The sequence below is a fragment of the Thamnophis sirtalis genome, unplaced genomic scaffold (genome assembly GCF_051295495.1).
Source record: "Thamnophis sirtalis isolate CommonGarterSnake01/CBP01778 unplaced genomic scaffold, rThaSir2_p1.2 scaffold_15, whole genome shotgun sequence".
NCBI classification, from domain to species: Eukaryota; Metazoa; Chordata; class Lepidosauria; order Squamata; family Natricidae; genus Thamnophis; species Thamnophis sirtalis.
Window position 1 is genome coordinate 26,604,880 of NW_028261395.1, and position 26,073 is coordinate 26,630,952.

A 26,073-nucleotide genomic window follows, 5' to 3' on the forward strand; every position below is an offset into this window, starting at 1 on the left:
ATTTGCGCTTATGGCCAGCTGGAAACTAACAGGATTTAATTCTTTTTTCAGAAGGCCATAAATACAGTGACTATTTTGGTCTCAGGAAGTGAGCTACTCCAAAGATGGAAATAGTTACCTGGAATACCAGCATTTCTCTTCCCTCCTGTCATGCCTTCCGATAGGAGGGAACCTTCACCAAGCACTGCCTATTCACACAAGTCAGATGGGAAGAGTTTATTTATAATAGGCAGTTTATACCATAATCAGGCCACAAGTCACATCGGGCTTTATAGATAAAAACCAAATCTTGAATTGCTCTCCAAAACAGGACTGGTAATCAGTGCAGTTTCTGCAGCAGTAGTTTTAAGTGACAAGTTTGCGATTGTCCAATAAACACATGGACAGTTACTTTCTGTATCAGTTGAGGTTTTCAGGTGGTCTTTGGGGTAGCCCTAATTGAACCAATCCAATTGCAAATGCCTGAGAAACCATATTTAGAGCATATAGATAAGGCCACACATGGTTCATGAGCAAAATACAACCACCATCTGCTCTTCCTGCAGGCAGCATGGGACAAATCACCATGGCCAACTCCCCATAGCCAATTTGGCATGGCCAACTCCCTGCGGGACAACGCACCATTTTCACCTTGCTGCAGGATAATTCAACAATACAAAAGTTACATTAATTTCAATGGAATTGGGTCCAATAATAGTAAAATAAACTCCATCCAGAAATACAAGAGTTAACAATAATTTCAGTGAAAATGTGGTCATCAGTAATAAAAGTAACGGAATAAAGCGATTAATGTAATGTTTAATTGCCCTGTGGCAGGTTGTCCTAGACCTGTGATGGCGACCTATGGCACACGTGCCCGCTCTGTGGGCATGTGTGCCATCGCCCCAGCTCAGTCAGCTGGTCATCGGATTTCTGAGATGCACATGCGGGCCGGCCAGCTGGTCATTGGGTTTCTGAGGCACGCATGCATGCCAGCCAGCTGGTTGTTGGGTTTCCGGTGCTCTAGCACATGCATGTGCACAGGCCTTCTGGTTTGGGCACTCTGTGACTAAAAGGTGCACCATCACTGTCCTAGATCCTCCTGCAGGAGCCATGAGTCCAGTAGCATTCCCTGATTGCAATTCTGTACTTTCAGGAGAAGTTCAGCTTCAAGAGCCAAATCTGCTATCATCCAAATATCAGTTGGCTTCTAAAGCAATAAACAATTCAATTTGCTTGGGTTGAGTCTGAGCGTCTTTCTCTCCATCCAGGTCCTGACAACCCCCAGGCTTTCATTTAGGATTTTCATTGCATTTCCCTTTTGCCCATGGCAAAAATATATAGCTAAATATAATTGGCTTATTAAAAATACCTCACCCTGTGCTGGCAGATGACCTGTCCTAGTGACTTCATACATATATTAAAGGATTCTATTCAAAGAAATGTTTTTTATCCTTCCCCGGTAGCATGTTTTCAAATGAAATAAAAAGGCATAAATGTTCATGAGCTATAACTTAGCTTGTGAGCTTATAGATTGGCTCACGGGATGTAGTGCATTAAAAGTTATGCTTTTTTAATAAAATTGGTTAATCTGGAAAGGTGTTACCAGACTCTTCCTAAGTTTCCGAAGTGAAGGTGTGGGAGGAGTAACCAATGGGTATTAACCCAGCCCTCTTGCCTAGGAGACTGAGGTAATCTTTTGAGGCCACACCTACAGTTCTCCTCTGACCTCCCCAGATTAACCTCAGTCTCCGTCCTGAAAGGAGCGTTACTTCCCTCCACTTCGAAGACTCAGGAGTGTTTTTCTTACAGGTTTCCTTATCTACAGGATTTACCTTACAGCTTCTTCATTTCCACCTCTCCTCTGCCGTGCTCTGCGCTGCTGGATCCAAGCCTCGCTGCTTGCCAGCGTGTGTGCGCGCCCCGAGTGACCGGACGGCCACGTTAAAGGGGAGGAGGGGCAACAGCAGAGACTGCGCTGCCTCTGAGGGGGCTGACAAAGACCTGCGAGGCCCAGGGATCCCTTGGAGATCGCCCCAACGCGCTCCAGGTCCAGGAGGAGGCTCGGACCACAGGCCGGCGGTCGCCATCTTGCCACCGCCATCTTGAAGAGCACGTGGGCGAGCGCGTGATCGGCATTCTCCTACGGACACCGAAAGCGCTCAGGAGGCACCAGTGAAGCCGGAAGAGGCTTCATTTAGGACCTACTCCGCCGGTGATCCGGGGAGGGCTCCGGAGCGGTGCCTGCCGGCAATCCAGGCCACAGATCAGCAGCAGAAGAAAGAAGAGGGCGGATTCAGGGAGAGAAGATTGAATCCGCCCCCCCTTTAAAGGCCGGCTGAACAAAGAGGAGGTTGGTGGCACCAAAAACTGTGAGTAAATGGACGAGGCGGCTAGGAACAGGGATGCCAGGCCCAGAGCCCCAGGGGGTGCGGATCCAGATGAGGGGACCTCTGGGGGAGTCTCCCCGGTTCCCAGGGGGAGATCCCCAGCGAGGAGGGACAAAGCCAGGGCCCCTAAGAAGGCAGCCCCTAGGAAGGAGGCCAGAACGACCAGGGCCTCGACCAGAGGATTCAGAGCCACCATCAGCCCTTCCCCCTCCAGGTCCCGATCTCCCCACAGGCCTCCAGTCCGGGATGAGGCCCGGGCAGCATCCCCTGGTTCCCCAAGGGGCTCAGGTAGAGGGCACAGTTCCCTATTGCCCTCCCCCCTTTCACCTGCACCTCCAGCGGAGTCGAGGGCGGATCCATTTGGGCGCAGGGCTCCCAGTCCAGCGAGGCATCAGTTGGGTCCTCTATCCCCTGACCCCAGGGACTATCCCCAGCCACCAGAGCTCCAGCCTGCCTTACCTGAGCTCACCAATAGCTTTCAGGACATGCTAGCTAGGGCCTTAGCCCAAGTGATGGCCTCTGGGTTAAACCAGCAGCCTCAGAGCTCCAGGAACAGGGCCCCCAGGAGCCTTCCAGGGGCCATCAGGAGTGCCCCAGCACTTCGGCTGCCAGAGGAGCCAGGTCTCCCTCCCCCTCTACTGCTAGCGAGGCTTCCGATTTGGAAGAGGGAGAGTTGAAGGAGGTGGGGTTCTCAGAGGATGAAGAACCCCAGGCAGAGGACGAATCCACCATTGTGGGCCTTTCCCCCCCTCCTTATTTAGCTCCTTGCTCCGCAAGGCAAGTGCCACAGCAGATCTAGATCCCCCCACAGATCCTAAGCCTGTGGCTGAAACGGCTGGCACTAGTAAGGGCAAAAAGAAGAAGGGGCCCTTCCATAGACCTCCCGTGGCTAAGGAGGAGATCCCCACGCCAGAGATGTTTCTAGAGGTGCTCAAGTCCCAGTGGGTGAAGCCAGGGTCCTTTCCCACTCCAGGGGGAAATGAGAGGAAATTCTATAATAATAGCAATAGCAGTTAGACTTATATACCGCTTCATAGGGCTTTCAGCCCTCTCTAAGCGGTTTACAGAGTCAGCATATTGCCCCCACATTCTGGGTCCTCATTTCACCCACCTCGGAAGGATGGAAGGCTGAGTCAACCTTGAGCCGGTGAGATTAGAACCGCTGAACTGCAGATAACAGTCAGCTGAAGTGGCCTGCAGTACTGCACCCTAACCACTGTGCCACCTTGGCTCAGTATAACCTTAACCTGACCTTTGCTCAAGCTCTCCAGATACCTGAGGTGGACAATCCGGTGGCCACCCTAGCCTCAGCATTAGCAGTGATCACAGGAGACATCACCAGCTGCCTCAAGGCAGAGGATAAGAAGGCAGACATCGTGCTGCGCAAGACGTTCCAGGCTATAACCTGGGCCATTAGGGCGGCCGCTTCAGCTTCTTTTTTCAACAGGTCCACGGTGCTGTGGTTGGAGCAGCTGAGGGACAGGACTCCGGCCTCAGAGGTTCATTTGCTGCAGGACATCTCCAAGATCCTGGCAGCCACGCAGTTCTCGGCGGATGCCACTCTGGACGCAGTTAAGTATGCATCCCGGGCAATGTCATCCTAAGTGGCGTCTAGGCGCCTGCTGTGGCTACGCCACTGGCAGGCAGAGTCCCGGATGAAGTGGCACCTAACAGGAGCAGACTACACCAGTGAGAAGCTGTTTGGAACTGCGCTGGATCCTATCCTGTTGGAGGATAAGAACAAGCGGAAAGTCTTCCCAATGACAACCAGACGCTCAGACTTCCGACATGCGCCATATCCCAGGAGAACCTCGTACAGGCGTGGAGACCCAGAACCAGAGGTACCAGAACCCCAGGTTCCACAGGCAGGGGGATAGGCAGTTCCATAGAGACAGGTTCAGAGGCCAGCAGCAAGGCAAGCGGCCCTTTTGAGGAGGAGGAGGCGGTCGCCCCTTCCGCAGGTTCAAGTGATCCGCCCCCGGATCACCCTATTGGCGGTCGCCTCTCCCTTTTCGCGGATGCTTGGGAACGTGTCACCTCAGATGAGTGGGTCCTCCAGACTATAAGGCTCGGGCTACAGCTGGAGTTTCGCTCTCTCCCCCCTAGTAGGTTCCACACCTTCGCCTCCTCCACAGATCCGACCAAGCGGGCCCTTAAGGCCAAGGCCATCAAGCACCTGCTAGAGATCAGGGCCATTGAAAGGGTCTCAGAGGGGGAGAAGGGCTCCGGCTTCTATTCAAACCTTTTTCTAGTCCCCAAGAGTTCAGGGGGGTGGAGAGCCATCCTGGATCTTAAACTCCTCAATTCCAGGGTGGTCTACTGCAAGTTTAAAATGGCCTCCCTAAAGTCCATCTTAGAGGGCATCCGTCCGGGTGATTTCCTAGCCTCCATTGATCTCACAGAGGCATACCTGTACATCAGAATCACCCCGGAACACCGCAAATTCCTTAGGTTTTCTCACGAGGGCAACCATTTCCAATACAGGGCTCTCCCCTTTGGGCTGGCCTCAGCCCCCAGGACATTCACCAAAGTGTTGGCTGCAGCCGCAGGCCACCTGCGCTCCCTCCCAGTCCGTTGTTCTGTTATTTAGACGACATCCTCGTTTTAGCTAGGTCCCCGGAGTCTGCCAAACAGGACTTGGGGACTACCATTGACATTCTCAGGGCCCTGGGATTCTCCATTAATCTGGAGAAGAGCCACCTGGTCCCATCCACCAGACTCCAGCACCTAGGATCCATTATAGATTCAGTGGCTGGGGAGGTTTTCCTTTCCCAAGATCGAAAGGACAGCATTGTAAAACTGGTTCATGAAGTTCGCAAGTTATGCTCTGTCCCTGTAGTTCTTCTTTCCAGGCTCCTGGGGAAATTCATCTCTTGCATAGGGATCGTGCCGTGGGCCCGACTACATGCCAGGGAGCTCCAGTTGTTCCTACTCCCACACCAGAGAGCCGGGACGAGCGACGCCAGTTCAAGGTTCGGGTGTCACCCCAGGTGCTGCTATCGTTCCGCTGGTGGCTGTCCCCAGCCTTGAATAGGGGATGCCTTTTCAGAGAACCAGCAAGAAGGATCCTCACCACAGACGCAAGTCTATTCGGCTGGGGGGCTCACCTGGAGAACCAGATTGCCCAGGGCCGCTGGACTCCAACAGACCTGCGCAACAACATAAACTGGTTGGAGCTCAGGGGCATCCACCTGGCCCTTTGTCACTTCAAGAACACGGTGACCAGGCATCATGTACTAGTCCTGACGGACAATGTGGCGGCGAAGGCCCATGTGAACAGGCAGGGCGGCACCCATTCCAAGGCTCTTCGCGATGAAGCCCTGCGACTGGGGAACTGGGCAGAGAGACACCTGCAATCCATCAGAGCGGAGCACATCTCCGGAACAGAGAACCAACAGGCAGATTGGCTCAGCAGGGAGATGATCGACAATGGGGAGTGGCAGCTCCATCCCTCAATCTTCCGACAGATCTGCGAGAGGTTCGGACATCCGACGGTGGATCTCTTCACGACTCCAGAGAACGCCCAGTTTCCGGAATTCATATCAAGATTCCCGGCCAGGGGAGCTATGGACACGGACGCCCTTCGATGCAGATGGCCTATAGAGTGCTCCTGGGGATGGGGGGTGGGTGAAAGAGGCCCATTTTTCACTCATTTCTGCCCTCCCCAGCCCCCAGGAGCACTCTATAAGGTTCCTAAAGACTATGGCCATTTTGATGAAGGGGGCAGGGTTTTGGGAGACAAAAAATTCTGTATTCAGTGTATGAGATGCACCCAGCTTTTCAGCCTCTTTTTTGAGGAAAAAAAGGTGTGTCTTATATTCCGAAAAATACGGTACCTTCTTTCCTTAATAATTTTGTTGCTCTGATCATAGTTCTAACTCTTCTTGTAACAATTGCCACTGGAGGATATGCCTTCTCCAAGTTATGAAAAGCATCTCCATAAGGACATGGGAGGAATTGGTCAGCCCCGTGGAGATCCGGACCCTTACTACCCTCCCGGCCTTCCGTAAAGCTACCAAGTCCCGGCTGTTCCGGCAGGCTGGGGGCTGTTGAAGTATCCAACCCCACTTCATTTGCGACTGTTGTGTATTTTAATATTGTTTGTATTGTCTTATTTATCCCCTTCCCCCTTTCATTGTGAGCCGCCCGGAATCCTGCGGGAGTGGGCGGCATACAAAACCAATAAACGAAACAAAACAAAACTTTCACTTATTTTATTAGAATCCGAGCTGGCCCAGATTGTGGACTTTAAGGTAGCAACAATTATTTTGCATGCAAGAACAGTTACATTGGCTGTTTAAGGTTTAGAAAATTATTTAAGATTTCATACGAGGCATTTTAAGCAGTTCTTTTACTGAGGTAAGTAGCAGGCCACCTAATGAGAAGGAAGGACTCACTAGAGAAGAGCGTAATGCTGGGAAAGATTGAGGGCAAAAGAAGAAGGGGACGACAGAGAATGAGGTGGCTGGATGGAGTCATGGAAGCAGTAGGTGTGAGCTTAAATGGACTCGGGGGGATGGTAGAGGACAGGAAGGTCTGGAGGAACGTTGTTCATGGCGTCGCGATGGGTCAGACACAACTTCGCAACTAACAACAACAGCAGACCAATACTATGGGAAAAGGGAAACAGAAAGAGGACAGATCTTTCAAAGTTTTGGTCCAAATTGAAGGAGAATTGGGGGTATCATTTGCATTTCTTGTCTTAGGTGCCAAAACTTTATAGATTTTCTCTGCTAGTTTTGCTACACCAAAAGCCATAATATAATTTCTTAATGAATTTAATTACATGATTGTCTCTGAATAGAACTACTTTGTTAGATAAAGCAAGCTTTTATTGGTTGTCTTAGTTTATTGCAGAACCACATTGTAGGTATCAGATCCAAGGGTGATTTAAGGGCTACAGAGACTACAAATAGCTTCTTGTTGGCAGGTACAGATTTTTCTTCCTGCTAGCTGTGGTAAATATAAGACAGTGATCTACAATGTAGTAGCTTCTCCTGTCTATTCAAAATACATTTTTTCCTAATCTTAACCTGTTGCACAAATTTAGTAATAATAAAAACAGATTTATTAGTCTGTAGCTGGAACAAATAAATTTTACACCCTTTTATGGACTGGAACTGTTAGTGTCCCTGACCAAAAATCAGTCTCAAGAATAGTTTAATAAAAATAGGAAACAAGTTGGGCAACCAACTTACCTTCTCATTACTTAATTAGGGGAAATTAATTTAGCACCAGGTGTTCATCTAGATTTCAAGATCACATCTATACGTTCTTGAGATACAGGTAGTTCTTGATTTATGACCACAACTGAACCCAAAATTTATGTCGCTGAGTGAGTGTTGTTCAGTGAGTTTTGCCCCATTTTACGATCTTTCTTGCTACAGTTGTTAAGTAAATCATTGTAGTTGTTTAGTTAGTAACATGGGTCTTATGTGACTCTGGCTTCCCCATTGATTTTGTTTGATAGGAAGTCTCAAAAGGTGATCTTATGACCTTTGATCTCATGGACATTGCAACCATCATAATTATGAACCAGTTGCCAAGCATCTGAATTGTGATCAATGCGACTATGGGGATAACAGTAGTGCAAAAAACAATCATAATTCACTTTTTTCAGTGCTGTTGTAACATTGAATGGTCACCAAATAAATGGTTGTAAGTCAAGGACTACCTATATAATTGGAACTCTACATTCCCCCTCTTCTGATGAAATAAGTTTTTTTATTTCACTAATGTTCCTGCAGATTTTTCTCCTAATATATTAAACGCAATGAAGAGACATTACCTCTGTAATTGTTATAGAATTCATCATATTATTTTCTGAATTTATATGAAAATGATTTATAACATTGGGAAATTGGTGGACAAGAGAGGTTGCAAATTTTAGAGAGGTAGATGCATTAATTTGGTTGCTATAATGAAATTGAATGTTAAGCATTTTAGCCTTACACACATTTTAGTCTTGTACTAAAAGTGGAGACTTCCAGATCCATGGAGGAAAAATATCTCTTCTGCCCTGTAAGGAATCAGTACACCCATTCTAGTAACACTTAACCCAGAACATATTCTTTCCACGTGTAAATTGCACATACTGCCGTCACCTCTACATTGTAGTTCTAGTGGAGGTGCTGGCATCCTTCACTTCTTTTTGTTCTTTTGATATGACTGTTTAAAACATGATATTTTTCTAGGCTACATATACACATTTTCTGATGATATGTTGTCTCTACACTGTATTCCCCTTGAATCATTCTTTGTATGTAAATGTAGTAGGTGTTTTTAATAATTCTTTTATTGATGATAATCTCCATTTCCATATCTTTGTCTATTCTTTAGAGCAGTGCTTCTCAAACTTAGCAACTTTAAGCCACATGGTCTTCAACTGTCAGAAAGATTATAGTTGTTTCCAACAGTGCTTTAAAGGAACATCTGATTCCATATATATTTCTGGGATTTTGTTTCACCATTTCCCCCCCTGATTCATACTGAGCGCATCTAGCGTATTCAATTCATATAGTTGTTTGAGTTAAATCTGCAAACCTCGCTTGTTATTACTAATAGTATAATATTATCTGCATACTATTTGTTTATTAAAATTTAGATCACTCTACACTCTTCTAAAAAAATCCTTGAAAACAGTTTCAGAATACATAGATCACTGCAGCAGGTTTGAGATGTTTCCTTCTACTTTAAGAGCTGCTGCAGACAAACTGCAAGATTGTAAAAAAACAAAACAAAACATAAAAACAACAGAAACAACCAGCACCAAGGAAAACAGTTCAACTGCTGACCAGTGGAGAACTTAATAGACCAGCAGCCTATAATTAAATGACTGTTCAGGATAGTGAGCAGTGACTGAGAGAAGGGAAGATGCCAGCATTGCAGCCCACTCAGAACTAGGGCTGCTTCTAGAATGCAGTGAAGACCTGAAGACCAACAGTACTTTAAAACTGCTCAGAAAACAGCAATTCTGAATTGAAGCTGAGGGGTCCTTTGTGCTCTCTGAGCTTGGTTGTTTTCTTGCAGATATTTCATTACCCAAACTAGGTAACATCATCAGTGCTAACAGTGAAAACAAGAAAACAACCAAGCTCAGAGAGCACCAAGGACCCGTCATTTCAACCCTGAGCTACAAATATTCTGAACTGAAGCTGGACGATATGGATGGAGAATGCATTTACAATGGGCTGGGAGTGGAAGGGACGACTACTCAAGAAGTGGCGAGGGTCTTGTCTTGTACTTGTACTGCCTGGGAGAATATGTTGATCCACATTTTTGAGCCAGCAACTTGCTATCAGGGAAAATGCTTCACAGTAATCATGTTTCTATTACTGTTAGGAGCAACTGTTTAGTTCTAGGAAGTTCTGAAAAGCTGCTTTTCCTGTCTCCCTGGGATCTTACTTTACTTCATTCAGAGACCATTTGGCAGTAATAAAGATGCAGTACATCTCCAAAGTAATTAAGTAGTAAGGCTTTTTAATTAATACTTATTTGTAGATTATCACTCTCACAGAGGTAGCATAAAATTAGATGACACTTGGAAATAGTCACCACTGTGCCTACATTAGAGCTTTGAAATAAACAGTAGTTATAATGAACTTCTTATTGCAAGATAGAGGGTGATAGAGTAGACTGCGAGTTCCCTGTCATGAAAATTTTCATCATTTAGTTCACTGTATTTTCAGATTACTCAAAATCCTCTAATGTTCTTGTGGCAAACACTAAAATATACTAATTGTTTTGATATTCATTAAAACAACATTAAGACAGTAGAATTCATCAAGATTAACTATTTGTTATGAAATCTAATTAAAATAAATGCCTGTAATTAGCCAGAAGAAAAAGTATATATGTATTGACCTAATTTTTCTATATTATGCAGCATTTAAATTTAGAAATAGTGTGTGGGAGGAATTTAATAACAAAAGAACCACAACCAAACAAAAATAGGGAACTTTGAGACTATATCAGATGCTTTGATCTAAAAAAGAAAGGAAGTTTTCTTTGTTCTTGTGTTTTCTGCTGCTAATAAATTCTATTTACAAATATTAAGGTGTGGCAGTGATTTGCAGCAAGTTGATTACTGCAGCCAAGGAATTAACATATGGAAAATATGAGATGTACTAGAAATTGTATTGTACACATATAACAATAATAAATACATACATACATACATACATACATACATACATACATCAGGATGTGTGTGTATGCATGTGTGTGTGTGTGTGTGTGTGTGTGTTTGTGTGTGTATGCTGGATACCCTTACTTCACGACAAAACTATGTGATTGGGCTATGCAAGAGAAATCTGGTTCACTCCGGTTCAATCCATTGGTTCAGTGCTGGTCAATGATTGAAACACTTAAGGGAAGAACGCTCAGCAGCTTTAGGATGCCCAACTCCCAGCCACATGCTGAGAGTTGAACTTCAGAGGTTAAGTTGCTGAGGTTAGGAAACACTGACATGCAGTAAAATGACCCAAATGTGTTCACCCCAGTGGTGGATTGCAGGCGGTATGCCCTGGTATAGGCGTACGGGAGCCTGCCCGGAGCACCAGATACCATTCTGGTACGGTGCTCTGGAGGGCCTGCCCGCCCGCCCGAACTCCTTACTAGTCTTTTAAGTCTTTGGGGTTCCGCATACATGTATGGCCCATATAGCGCCTGTGCAATGCTCTGCTGAGCAGCTGGAGCATCACGGAGGCTCGCGGAGGTGCTAAGATGTATGTGCACGCTGCACACATCCATGTGGATGCTGCCAGGCCCGTTCCAACTGTACTGGTTGGAATGGGATCCGGAACCCACCACTGGTTCATCCCTGCACTGATTCATTCATTTCCTTCCTTCCTTCCTTCCTTCCTTCCTTCCTTCCTTCCTTCCTTCCTTCCTTCCTTCCTTCCTTCTTTCTTTCTTTCTTTCTTTCTTTCTTTCTTCACTAGTCACTAGTTCCTCGTAGGATCCCTGCTCCGGAGATTGTCGGGTGTTCGTAGGGAAGGTTGTCGAGAAGGTGGTGGCCTTTCAACTCCGGCGGACCTTGGATGAAGCAGATTATCTGGATCCCTTTCAGTTGGGTTTCAGGCCTGGTTACGGCACAGAAACTGCTTTGGTCGCACTGATCGATGATCTCTGCCGAGCCAGGGATAGAAGACATTCCTCTATCCTAGTGCTTCTTGACCTCTCAGCGGCCTTCTATACCACCGACCATGGTATCCTTCTGCGACGGTTACGGGAGGTGGGAGTGGGAGGCACCATCCTAAGGTGGTTCGCCTCCTACCTCTCAGACAGGTCGCAGTCGGTGTTGGTTGGAAGACAGAGATCGATCCCTAGGCCCCTCAAATACGGGGTGCCGCAGGGTTCGGTCCTGTCTCCCCTCCTATTTAACATCTACATGAAGCCGCTGGGTGAGATCATATGCCGGCACGGGATCAAATATCACCAATATGCGGACGATACTCAATTATATCTGTCCGCCCCGTGCCAACTCAGCGAAGCAGTGGAAGTGATGTGACAGTGCCTGGAGGCTGTCAGGGTCTGGATGGGAGCAAACAAGCTTGCACTCAATCCAGACAAGACCGAGTGGCTATTGATGCTGCCTCCCAAGGATAGTCCAGACATTCCACCTCTTAGCCTGGGGGGTGAAATTACACACCCCTCAGAGAGGGCCCGCAATTTGGGTGTCCTCCTGGATCCCCAGCTGACGTTAGAACGCCATCTGTCGGCTGTGCCCAGGGGGGCTTTTGCCCAGGTTCGCCTGGTGCACCAGTTGTGGCCCTACCTGGACTGGGAGGCACTTCGAATGGTCACTCATGCCCTTGTCACCGCGAGCTGCACTGGCTCCCCATTGGTCTCCGGACACGCTTCAAGGTGCTAGTCGTTACTTTTAAAGCCCTACATGGTTTAGGACCTGGCTACCTGAGAGACCGCCTCCTGCCACTTACCTCCCAATGACCAACAAGATCGCACAGGTTGGGCCTCCTCCGGGTGCCGTCGACCGGACAATGCCGGCTGGTGGCCCCCCAGGGGAAGGCCTTCTCTGTAGCTGCGCCGGCCCTGTGGAACGATCTACCCATAGAGATCCGGACCCTTATCACTCTCTCAGCCTTTGGTAAAGCCACCAAGACCTGGCTGTTCCGGCAGGCCTGGGGCTGTTGATCAATATCCAGCCCCACTTAGATGGAATGCATGATGTGGAATTTTAATAATTGTAACTTCTTAGTTTTAACTTTTAAATGTTTCTTTTTACCTTGCCTGTAAGCCGCCCAGAGTCCCAAGGGAATGGGTGGCATACAAATCTTATTAAACTAAACTAAACTAAACTAAACTAAACTAAACTAAACTTTCTTTCTTTCTTTCTTTCTTTCTTTCTTTCTTTCTTTCTTTCTTTCTTTCTTTCTTTTTGATAGCTAAGATATTTTATTGAGAAGGCAGAGACCCCTACTTCCTGTTCCCCCACTCCCACCCAGCCATTCCTCCCCATCAGCTCTCCATCTTCTCCTCTTCCTCAGTGCCAGACTTGGATGGCACTGCCAATGCTCCAAGGGCTCCTCTGAAGGGCCGGCTGAGCTGGCCTCTGCTGCTTGGCTGTCCTTGGCTGGCTCTTGTGGGGCAGGGATGGGCTGCGCTAGGCTGGGGAAGGGGTCTTGCTGGAGGACCGCTCATTTGAGCTACTGCCACTGCCCCCTTCCTTGCTAAGCAGCTCCTTGGTGGGCCAGGGTCAGAAGTGGGTTGCTCCCGGTTTGGCCCGATTCGGCCAAATAGGTAGTAACTCGGCTGTGCACACGCCTGAGCCAGTTCTATTGGCGGCACCATAGGTGGCCCCATCTTGTTTTTTGCATCTGCGTATGTCTATGTAGCATGCATCAAACTCAGGAAGCGCATGCCTGAGTGAACTGGCAGTAAAATAATCCAGAACCCCACCTCTGGCCACAGTCCTTCTAAGCTGGAATCCAGCAGGGAGCTCCCCCACAAAAAACTCTCCTCTTCCTCCTGCATGCTGATGAAGATGGTTGGGGTCTTGGCTTCAGGCATGTCTTCAGCCAGGCGAGCCTGTTTCTGCTGCTGCTTGAGTTTCTGTTCCTCCTCCAACTGCCATTTCAAGGCCTTCTCCTGGGCCAGGCGGGGGGCAACCATGTCCTGGGACACCAGAGGCAGCAGAGGCTGGGGCTCCGCTTCTTCCCCACTCCCTCTTCTCAGGGTCTTCGTCCTGGATGGAGCAGGGCCCCTCCTTCATTTTCCAATAGGATTCATTTCTAATAGGAGGTATTATAAAATGCTGGGCTACTTCCATAAGTTTCAGAAGCACATCACCGCTCTGTACTTCTTCTGATGCTTCCTTCAGATCAGGTAGACTTATTCAACCCTTTTCCACTTTGGAAATGAAGGAAAGGAATTTTGGATGAGCAAAAAGAAAAGAAATACATGTTATTGCAAGAGTTTTTTATTCCCTGAATTTGGAACCCAGAGCAAAGCTGTGAAGAGTTACCTAGCTCAGCTGAGACACAGCAATCCGCTCTGCCGTGCGAATTAGCTGAGCTAGAGAACAAGGGAATATAGGACAGGGAACAGTGGGGGTGGGAGGGCAGGGCCAGCCAGATATGGTATTTGCTGGTTCTCCAAACTACTCAAAATTTCCGCTATCGGTATGCCAGAACCAATCCGAACTGGTTGAATACCACCTCTGCTGATGACATAGATTTTCTCTTGGAGTTCTCAATAAAAAAAAGTGAGGAGAGTTTCTTTTTCGCAGCAGCTGGCTTCTTTGTTTCAACAATCTTCCACACCTCTCCTAGGAAATACTTCCTTGTTTTCCTAAGCTTCCTGACATTAGTTGATAGGAACTGTGCCAGAGGTGATATTCAGCCGGGTCAAACTGGTTTGCCTGAACCGGTAGTGAAAATCGCAGGTGGCCCCACCCACCCGCCCCGCCCTGCTTCTATGCCGTCCTATTTAGCCATGTTTTAAAGCCATGTGCATGCATGCAAGCCATGCACACAATAAAAGTGCATGCACAGAAGGCCAAGCACATGCACACACGCTCACATTTGTGAACAGGTAGAGAAAGTAAGTGAATACCACCCCTGAACTCTGCCCTCAATTTCTAGTAGTGGCCAGAAAGAATTCCAAGGATTGTATGTGGCAATGTCTGGAGAAATTAGAAACCGAAGAAATGAAGTTAGGATGAGTCTTAAAAATGACAAATAAAATATTTTGAATAGCAAATAATTTATGCAAAATATGTTACAAAAATCTAGGATGTTAAATAAATAATACAATGTATTCTCTTTTGACATTTTTGTAGGCTTGCATTTCTTTTAACAATATTCTGAAGATTTCCCCCACCCCCACCCAATAAGTTGCTTTGTACAAAGGATTGAATGCATGTTTCTTAATTTTATTGATGAAGCCGTTGTAAAATATTTGGAAGAAATATTGAGAAAAATAGATTTGTGGTTAAATTTATCTTTATTTATAAAAAAGGGATTGCTACTATTATATGAAATTTTGTCCCTCTTGTTTGGAAAACTCAATAATCCTTGAATCTTTTTTCCTTAATAAGATTACCATAAGATACATCTTCTGTTTTATGATGTAAAGTGATAGTGCTGTAATAAATGTTTCAATATACAGTATTATTAATAGTTTTAAAGCTTTTTAATCACTCGCAACTAACCAAATTGCATATGAGATCCACTGGAATTCAGGAATAATGAAGGGGGTAGACACTTTATACCTCTCCAATTTGATCTGCCATGCAAAAAATGATTTTAAAAAATAATTCATTGGTGCTTACAACTACTAATTTTGAACGTTTTCATTATTCCCACATAGGAAAATATTTTAATTCTGCACATAAATTCATGAATATGAGATTGACATTCAGCATAGATAATCTTTGATTTATGACCACAATTGGGAGCAGAACATTTGTCGCGAAGTAATGTGGTTGTTAAGTGATGCCCATTTTTAATGACCTTTTTTGCCAGAGCCATCAAATCACCGCGATCATTAAGTGAATTGTGATTGTTAAGTGTGTCTGGCTTCCCTCTCTGACTTGTCAGAAAGCCCCTGGGAACATTGCAAATGGTGATCATGTGACCTCAGGACACTGCAACCATTATAAAAATATGCCAGTTGTCACATGCCCAGGTTTTGATCTTGTGACTGCAGAGATGCTGCAAGGGTTGTAAGCGTCAGGACCAGTTGCAAGTCACATTTTCCAGTGCTGATATAACTTTGAATGACTTTTAAACAAATGGTGATCAGTAGAGGTGGGTTTCACATAAGTTTACCATTGGTTTTCTGTGCACCGAAACTGTGAGCATGTGCGCCTTTCACGCTCACGTGCAGGGTTTGTTCATGAGCATGGCTTAGAAAACGTGGCTAAATAGGATAGCATAAATTGGGGTGGGTGGGTGGCCACCCCACCCACCTGCAGGTCGTCACTACTAATTCGCCTGAACCGGTCTGAACCGGCTGAATACCACCACTGGTGATAGGTTGAAGACTCCGTATACTACTTTCTTCTTAAAGTAGTAATAGATAGACACAGAGAGGATATTCTTTGACTTTACTCCCTATCAGCTTTGACCAAAAATGGAAATGTAATAACAAAATAATACCAAAAAAAGATCCTAATTTGGGGTGGGGTGGGAGTTTACTGGACACATTATGTGAAACAATAGATGATAAAATGATGTAAAGTTAATGAAATGATTTGTCTCCAATTAAAATGACCCTTTCCATTTAAAGGGGGAAATGTTTATGCTCACCCTTTGCAGATCTAAAGGAACATGTACCTGTCTTATGGCAGAGGTGTCCTGGCTAAGTGAGCTTTAGAATGACCTTGGAAATGATGTTATGGGGTATTTGTGTAAAAATAAATTACGATCTATTCCCGCTATGGAACATATAGAAAATGGCTTCCTTACCTTTCAGATAATGAGCATGTCAGTGTAAGTGCAAAACAAACCTGAAATGTGTGGTTAGTTCTACACTTTATCCCTCTTGTGCAAGGCACATATGTCAGTCTCTTTGGAGTTCATCTCTTAGAAATCAGTATTTCATATATTATATATTGAAATATCCCTCCCTCCCTTCCTTCTTTGTCTCCCTTCTTCCTTCTTTTGGAAAACCTTGGACATGTGCATATTGATGTGTGCCTATTTTAGGCAATGCTAAAACAACCCTAAAACATACCTGCAGATAATATATGTTACTACAACATGTTTAATCATAATGGCTGATTGTCATGTTATTTACCTGTTGTGTCTGTCACTTTGCTTTATAATGTGACTAAAGAAAACCATATCCAGGTCAACCCTTCCAAATGTTTTTGTTTTTTCCAGTTAATGAAACTTCATTGCTATGGTTACTGTCTTTGTCTTCAGCTGAGGTCCCCCCCCCTCCTTTAGTCCATTCCATTATGGTATTGGTGTTGTGAAAGAATAAAAGAACAAGCCATTCATTCAGAAAAGTGTTAAAATATCCCTCTTTATCATTACATTTCATTGCTTGAGAAAGCAACATGTAATCCAAGGCTAGAGTTACTTTGGAGAACTGTTAAAAAATATTTTTCTTTTAGTAGCTCCCTTCCCCTTGCCTTCCCCTTCCGGAAACCATGTCAACAAGTGTTTGAATAATCCAACTCTAATTTGGTTAATAGATTATTTCCAAAACATGTTGAAAGAATTGTGTTGTATGAGAGTGTCTGTGCCTAATTTGCACAGTGCAGAATTTTAGGGTGCTTTTGTTTTGAGGGCATAGATGCAGAAGGAACCAGTTTCTACAAATCTGAGAAACTCTGAATATAACACAAGCTTTGTTAATTTAAAATTTTAAAGACTGAAAATTGTAAAATAAAATAAAGCATGGTCCTGTACATTCCGGTACATTTCAGTATATTGAAACTTTACAATATGAAAAAATACATCAGCTCTGTACAGTTTTTTTTCTCCTTTTTACAGATAGGTAGGATGAGTTTTGAAAAAAAAACCAAGATTTATTTTAAGGATCATACTTCATTTTTAAGTAAAAAAAAAAAAAGACTGCACAACTTAGCTAATTACAAATCATAGACTTGAAACAATCTGTATTTGAAAGGTAACTTTTTAAACAGAATGGGGAGTTTTCAATCCATCCCTGGAGAAATACTGATTTAATTCTTCATGACAAATTTTTAAAAAATGGTGATGATTCTGGGTTATCTTTCGGACAACATAAGTCAGCTGAGTGTGATCACTGATTTCGTGCTGCTCTTGTGATTGTGCTCAGATCCAGGTCAGTCTCTAATGGTGTTTCCATTGTTTCTTCCTGTGCACTTGAGTCATAGGACTTATGACCAAGAAGTTCATGATGTACACCACAGTAACTTATTGTAGGCTGATCGTATGCAAGAAATGTAGACATATTCATAGATAAAGGTATCTGGAAAGGAAATAGAGATGAAAAATAATTAGTAGAGAAGCATTTGAAGATGAAATTAGATTTAAAGCCAGGAGACCATGACTGTGTCTCCTACCTTTCTGCAGGGGTGGGCAATTATGGCAAGTTCACAATCTGTGGCTCATGGCTGGCTCAGGAATTCTGGGAACTGAAGTTGACAGTTCATAAAGGTTGCCATAGTCACCCACCCCTACTTTAGAGTATTTGCAACAGCATGGAAAATAGGAAATTGGATTGCTCTGCAATGCTTGAGTGAGGGGTATATTCATTATGCAGCTATTTTATTTCCAATTTTTTAAAATAAAAATTATTTTCAATTTTCAAAACAAACACATAAAATCTTCCTTCTTTACCTACTGTAGAAAGTGTATCAGTTGCTTACAAAAAGGCTTTCGTGCATCTCTTCCACAGTCATCAAATATAATTCATATTAACTCAAGTATTTTAACTCAGATATTTATACATGTTACCATCATCATATTTCCATTTTCATTTGACTATTATTGTTTAAACATCCTTCATCATAAAATATACCAAGATTTAATACATAACCCATACTGGTATTTCATTTACTATTTCTAAAATCCTCCAATAACACTGATTCCTTATGTCTTATTCTAGCTAAACATCCATAATATTTAATAACAAAATTTTCTAATCCTGCTTTCCAAATCACTGTTTACAATTTACATACAGTTTCCTTATGTTGTACCTATACATACATATATACATATACATATACATATGCATATACATATACATATACATATACATATACATATACATATACATATACATATACATATACATATACATATACATATACATATACATATACATATACATATACATATACATATACATATACATATACATATACATATACATATACATATACATATACATATACGTTGTTATCATTATCCCTCCTTTATTTAACTATATCCTGTATCATAACATTTCCCCCCTAATAATCAAGGCTTAACTGTATCTAACTTTATTCTTAACCTTAACTTAAGGTTAAACTTAAAATTAATTTAAATTGGAGAACAGAAAAAATAAGCAGAAATACAGAAATTATCAAACACATATGAGAGGATAGAGAAGAAGTTGGAAGACTTAGAGCATTTAACAGTAAAATATGATGAAGAAGTTGGAGATGTTATCAAGTGGAAAAAGTGTTGGTTAAAATCCTAAAAATCGAAGAGAAAAATGAATATAAAGAAATTAAATTTGCTGATATTTATGGTGATTGGTTTGTCTCTGAAAATGGAAAGAGTGGAATACTGAAAGAGGAATTAAATGGAGGGGAACTTAACCCCAGATGGCAAGACACAGAAGAAAAAACAAAAGACTTTATGGATTTAAAGAGAGAAATTTTATTAGCAACATCATTGATAATACTACCGACAATCAAAGTTAAGCTGATTAAGGAAACAGAAGAAGGGTATTGAAATTACATGAGAGATTTTATAACCAAGGAGTTGCTAAGAGGAGTCCATACAAAGTTGATTAAGGAGATGATTAGAGGACTGACACCACAAATGGCAGAAGATATGAGACTGTTTTGCTACTGGAAAGATACAGGTTGATAGATGGAAGAGTATAATTTAAAACTAGTTAAACTTATTGAAATTTAGTGACAATAGATATAGTTAAATAAATAATTGATAATGATAATAATGTATATAGTGTGTAGTGTTATGATTAATAATTGTATATAAATATTGAATGGTACCCATGAAAGGAAGATTAGAAATCCTTTTGTATTATTTCCAAATTTTTTATTTGTCCCGTGGAGCATAACATTTTTCAGATATTAGGCAAGCCATAGTGGCAACCCCCTTCACTACAGTTTCACAGTCCTGAGCAGATTCTCTTCCCACATTTATGTACCTGCTATTAAATCTCTAAGAAAAATTATGTTTAGCTTATGGCAACTTTCAAAAAAATGAAACCAAACCTAAACTTAGAAACTGGTGAGGGGGGGCAGGGTGGTGACTTTGGAGCAATGATTGCAAATGACCCTGCGAGATGCATCAAATTCTGAAAATCTGGTTTTTAATTTGGCTATGAGAATTGTCATGTGGCAATTTCTCTCAAAGAATGATGCACTGTATCTGGCTTTATAGTGCAAATTTTTAAAGCGTGAATCTTGCCAAGTGGTGCACTTGAGTAAATCCCAATTTCAGCCAGGAAATTTCTAGGCAAAGCACACAGCCAGGTTAACACATTTTCTTCTCAAGCTCAGCTGGGAAGAAAGTGCTGCCTCCACAGCCTTTTACTGGTCCCAGTACTGAGGCTGGAACTGCTGTTGACTCCTCTCTCCCCCAAATCCATTTGGAGAAGTTTCAGGGCAGTGATTAGTTATACCTTGAGACTACAGGGAGGAAATCCACAGGCAAGTGGACAAGGAGACATCAGCTGGATTTGCTGGGGTCTGTTGCAATCCCTTATCTTGTTTTTTAATTACCAGACACACTGTAGGAGACGATCAAGCTGAGCCTGAGGGAGGGATCAAGTGTGCCATCAGATTTGAGTCCCTGAACGCCCCCAAAAGATCTAGCTCCATCTCTCCTTGAATCCCATTCACTCTTATCTATCACCAAATTTCTTTGACCGTTAGCCATTCAGATTCTTGTAGAAAGAGTTAGCGTATAATAAACCTGTATACCTTTGAACTGCCTTGCCTCAGAGCCTTGTGATTTCTCATGCCTGACACAAACCTGTTCATTTTTAGCAAGAAATATGCTGTTCATGCATAAGTGAAATTAACCAGGCGTGTTCATAGTAGTTCTCCATTTCCCTCTCTCTTGCACCAATAAACTGTACCAAAAGAATGTCCAAATTGCAGGCAACATGGGAGGCTCATCTTTGTTCCTTTTCCCCAATCCAGATTAGTACATTTAAGATGATAGTAAAAGGTTTGGGAGTGCTTTTTCTGGATTTCCCTATCATCAAGACAGTTAGAAGATTGTCTTGATTCTGAATTTTACTAGACCCTATTTTTTATAGTTTTTTATTTTTTCATTTTCATAACATATAATCACACATATACTATTACATAGCCAACATCATATTGTATTATTAAATGTTTACATCAATTCATCTTACTATCAACTCCCAAAAACAATTATTGGCTCTTCTGCTCTCCATACACCATATTTGTACCTTATCCACCACTTTCTTCTTCCTCTTTCCTCCCCCTCCCTACCTCCTTTCTTCCCCTGTCATCCTTCCCTTCTCTACTTCCTCTCTCCTTCTCCTCTCTCCCCTTTCCACTCCTCATTTCTCTCCTCCTCTTCCCCTCTACCCTCTCTCCTCTTCTTCCTTTGCCTTTCCCCTCTGCTTCACACTCTTCATCTCTTTTACTTGGTGTATTTCAGCTTCTGAGCAAGCTCCATTTTATGTTGATGGTATTTACAATTCCTTTTCAATATACATATTTAATTTTAACATGTATTCTCCTTTTTTTAAAAAAAAGAACAAAAAAGTATACATATATAGTCATTGTACTTTACACACACACACACACACACACACACACACACACACACCACACACACACACACACACACACACACAGAGCACCTAATTTAGGCCGAAATGTAGACCTGGTTACAATTCCCAACTATTCTCATCATTTATACATCCTTACATGCCCCCAATTTGTGATTCTGTCTTTAAATCTCAATAGTTTCCCATTGTAGGTGTATTTCATGTTCCCTCTCCATTTTGCCATATCTTGGGTTAGATTACCCTTAATTGTCTATAAATGGCAATCCTCACTGTTCAATGTTCATTACAATTCTGCTAATCTATTATATAGAATAACAAGTGGCAAACATCTCACTTTATTAATCATCTTAATAATTCTATATATGTCCATGTTTCATATATTTTAACCCATGCTTAGTTGTCCTTCTATTGTCATATTCAATCAATTCACAACTCAATTTAATTATCACGTATAAAAGTGAATCACAAACCTCTGCTTTACAACCTCCCTATATCAGTTTCATATTTATCCATATTCCATATATTTTAACCTTTGTTTAGCTATCTCTCCATTATTATATTCAACCAGTTAACAACTCCATTTTATTGTCATATTTAGGAATAAAGCCCTTATCTTATCTTTATATTTTCCCATATAACAGTTTCTAGTTGTCTGATTTTTTCCTAGTAAGTCCTTTGTACTAGACCCTACTTTAATGAGATACAAGGAGGATGATAATAATGATGGTGATGATTATGAGTATTATTCTTGCAGGGCAAATGGAGCAAGTAACTTGCAGTTATTTCCTTGCATCCCCTACACATATTTGCTCAGTACACATTGCCTTAACTTTGCATATGTGTGGTTTGTGATACTCTTTTGCATGGGTGTAGCCTTAAATTAAGCATTGATAGCTTGAGTGAGATTGTTCTAGCTGTAAAGATAGGAGAATGAAGATTTTCACCCCTCTCACTTTGCTTTGGTAACTGAATAGTCTTCGGTTGGAAGCAGTAATGGGAACATGCCCACTTCTCTGTTCTATAAAATATAAAACCTACCTCTTCCTAAGAAATAACATTGCTTGAGCTGTCTGCTGTGCCTCCCATACACTGGAAGAAGCAAGATAATATCCATAATACATATTTGATTAGAGTTCAGTTTGTGTTTCAATACAGTAAGCATTATGTCACCAACATCTGACAAAGAGACAGCAGTACTGATCCCGAGTCTAGTAACATTTCACATTCCAGGAGCATAGAGTGATTATAATCACTGAGAGAGAATGATTTTTGACAGAATGAAAAAAAAATGTAGAAGGAAGCAGTGTACTCGCCATGATTTTTTGTTTTTACCCAGTGAAAAAGCAACAGCTCGCTACTAGATTAGAAGGTTTTTACCCAAACAAGAAACAGAAAGAAATCAGGCCTCCCAGCTGAAAGAAAAAAGCCGGCTTCTAGCCTTTTAGGTTAAAAATGCAGGTGTTAGATGTTTAAAGAAATTTGAACATGGACAACTGGTAGCAAAAAAAGTGTTGACATTTGAAACACAGCAGTTGCTGGAATTCTGTGATAACGGCTTATCAATTGAACAGAATCTTCATTTTCTAAGGAATTTGGAATACAACCTTGAAGGTACTTCAGTGTTGTATTATTGGCTTTGGATAGCCTATCCTCAAAGGAATATCTTTTTATTGAAAGTCCTAGAGTATGAAAAGAGCCAGTCTGGTGAAATGTTTAAAGGCACTGAGGTAGAAACCAGGAGGCTATGAGTTCTAAACCTCCCTTAGAGACAGAGCTGGGTACCTTTGATTCAGCCATTCTGTTTCAGCCCCAAGAAGAATGCAAGGAGAAAATACATCTTTAATTATTGCCAAGAAAACTGCATGGACTTGTCCCCTGGAGTCAAGACTGACGCAGAGATATTTTTTATTAAAAAAAAAAAAGATTTCAAAACATGTGAGTACTTTCTAATGAAGAAAAATAGTTCTGTGAAAGAGTACCTTTCTGTGATTTTTAAATTGCCTTTCCTATCTATATATCTTTTTTGTACATGTATCAAATTCTAATTAGTAATATGTTACCTAACTAAAACTGAACAACTATGAGGCATTTAGGATAAAGAAGCTAACAATATTTATTTCACATTAATAAAAGAATTGGAGTGACACTGTCCTTGAGATTTCTCATTCCAAAATATTGTGCATAGTTTAATAAATATATCCATATAATGTGCATTTGCATTAATATATCTCCTATCCTGGAAGAATAGTTTAATAAAGAAAATCTTTTCCCCCTCTGAGAACAGCTTTTAAAAGTTTTTCTATAGTAAATGCATCCCCTTTATATAACATTAGGTAATTCATCAGCAAGAATGATTTCAAATTCCATTTTGTCTTTGCTATAAAATGCTACACATAAATCTTAATTTTCCATAATTTCAAAATGTCTATGTTATTTTTTATGTTTCTGGTTGATACATCTTTTTAAAAACAGGGAGTGAGATATTATTGATATAAGATTTTAAACAAAATTTGTTTCATTTCCCTCCCCAAGATACCACCAGTCTTCTTTAAATGTATTTCTTGTAAGAATGCCATTTCTATCTTTTCTTAGTTAAAAGTGTTGCCAGAGATGCTGTCAGTGTAGTGCAAAAAATGGCAAGCCCAGCCATTTGCTATCTTTGGAAAGCAAAATGAGATATCCAACTAGGACATCAAATGACTGCAGTATAATCACTATTCTCATTTTAATTACAAAATGCAGAGCTGGAAAATGATTCACTAATATATAATGCTTCATACTGCACCACTAGCAGTATTGTGTGTGTACACAGTGAAGTCTTGTTCTTGGTAGAACTACTGGACATGAATGCAGAAATATATCAAGACTCTGCTCTCATAGTGGGGCTTTCCTGTTCTTTCGCTCCACTGCAGCCCATGAAAAATAGAGAATGAAAGTCAAGAATGCTGTGGACATAGTATACTTGGCCTTCAGTAAAACATTTTGCATAGGTATAGTATATGTGATACCTTGCTCAATAGTAATAACTGTGAAAGGGATCTTGGAGTCCTAGTGGACAATCATTTAAATATAAGCCAGCAGTGTGCAGCAGCTGCCAAAAAAGCCAACACAGTTCCAGGCTGCATAAACAGAGGGATAGAATCAAGATTACGTGGTCGCCAGGGTGCAAAAAAGATGTGGAGACTCTAGAAAGAATGCATAGAAGAGCAACAAAGATGATTAGAGGACTGAAGACTAAAACATATACAGAACGATTGCTGGAACTGGGTATGTCTAGTTTGATGAAAAGAAGGACTTGGAGAGACATGATAGTAGTGTTCCAATATCTCAGGGGCTGCCACAAAAAAGAGGAGTCAAGCTATTCTCCAAAGCACCTGAAGGCAGGACAAGAAGCAATGGGTGGAAACTAATCAAGGAGAGAAGCAATTTAGAACTACAGATAAATTTCCTGACAGTTAGAACAATTAATCAATAGAACAACTTGCCTCCAGAAGTTGTGAATGCTCCAACACTGGAAGTTTTTAAGATGTTGGATAACTATTTGTCTGATGGGTTTCCTGCCTAAGCAGGGGGTTGGACTAGAAGACCTCCAAAGTCTCTTCAAACTCTTATTATTCTATTCTATTTGACAAAGTAGACCTCAGTCTATTTTCTTGGTAAGATGGAACAATATGGGAGAGACAGCATCACCACCCGATGGATTTACAACCAGCTGACCAAGCACACTGGGTCCTCAATGGAGTCCTCAGGATTGACTCCTATTTTAGCAAAATGCAATTCAGTGGTGATACAATGCATTAGACAGAGACACCCATCATGGGAGAAAAGGCAGCTACTGCCCTTAACACCCAGCTTCCCAGTTTTCTCTGAAAATAAAAGGCTAGTCTCCAGCATTCTTTCAAGCTGAAATGGCCAGCAAAATGTGTAGTCCCTGTTCTAATCAGCTTCACAAAAACAGAATAATTGCCAGGCCTGAGTTTGACACCCCTGCTGTAAACCCTTAAAGAGGGTTGTAAAGTGGTATATAAGTCTAAGTGCTATTCTACACAAGCACACACAAACACACACATTGTGTGGCTGTGTATTTGTATATATGTATGTATGTATACACACAAACAAATATTTGTATATATGTATATACACAAATATATATATTTTGCATATACAAAAATATGTATGGCCAGTAAGATCCATGGCAGCAGGGGAATTGTTCTGTGTGTGGGCCCAGGAGCCTGTTGTCCTGACTAAATACTTTGCAAGTATCTTGTTCTGGACTGGATTTTCTTTAAACTGCTGTAGAGTTAAATTAGTGTGAGCATAGGAGCAGATTATAGGAACACTTCAGAAATGCCCTTTACCGGATTTTGCTGCCTTTTTCATACAGAAGCGAAAGATAAGATGTGGATTAAAATCTTTACATGTCTACTTATGGTTGCATCTCCTTTTAGTAACGAAACAGAATGCAATGCAATTTGTTTGCAAATGCTAGACAATTTTTTTTACCCCCTCTTAAAGTTGTACCAGCCAGTTAACAGGCTTTTAAATGTTGCATCTCTCAAGAACATTTAAGAACTTTACAGGATGGTGATACTTTATGTAATTAAAATAAGTCACTGAATGCTGGAAATAACAAATAGTGATTAGAGAACCTTGCCAACAGCTTACTTGTACTCTGCAGATGATGACCTATGCCTGCATAGATGTGCTGAGTTGGGTTGACCCATTTTTTTGTTCAATCTAA

The 26,073-nt window shown here is 42.2% G+C and overlaps 2 protein-coding genes across 4 annotated transcripts in view; one reads left to right on the forward strand and one right to left on the reverse strand.

The window, feature by feature from the left end:
- The window catches only part of CTNNA3 (catenin alpha 3), an 869,421-nt gene that overhangs the window by 214,709 nt on the left and 628,639 nt on the right, over positions 1–26,073 (forward strand). The window lies entirely within an intron of this gene.
- Positions 17,607–26,073, reverse strand: part of LRRTM3 (leucine rich repeat transmembrane neuronal 3) — a 122,806-nt gene continuing 114,339 nt past the window's right edge. For both annotated transcript variants that reach the window (XM_014067074.2, XM_087702480.1), the window contains one exon: positions 17,607–17,795. In XM_014067074.2, coding sequence (XP_013922549.1) covers positions 17,607–17,795 — 189 coding nt within the window. The remainder of the gene's footprint in view (positions 17,796–26,073) is intronic.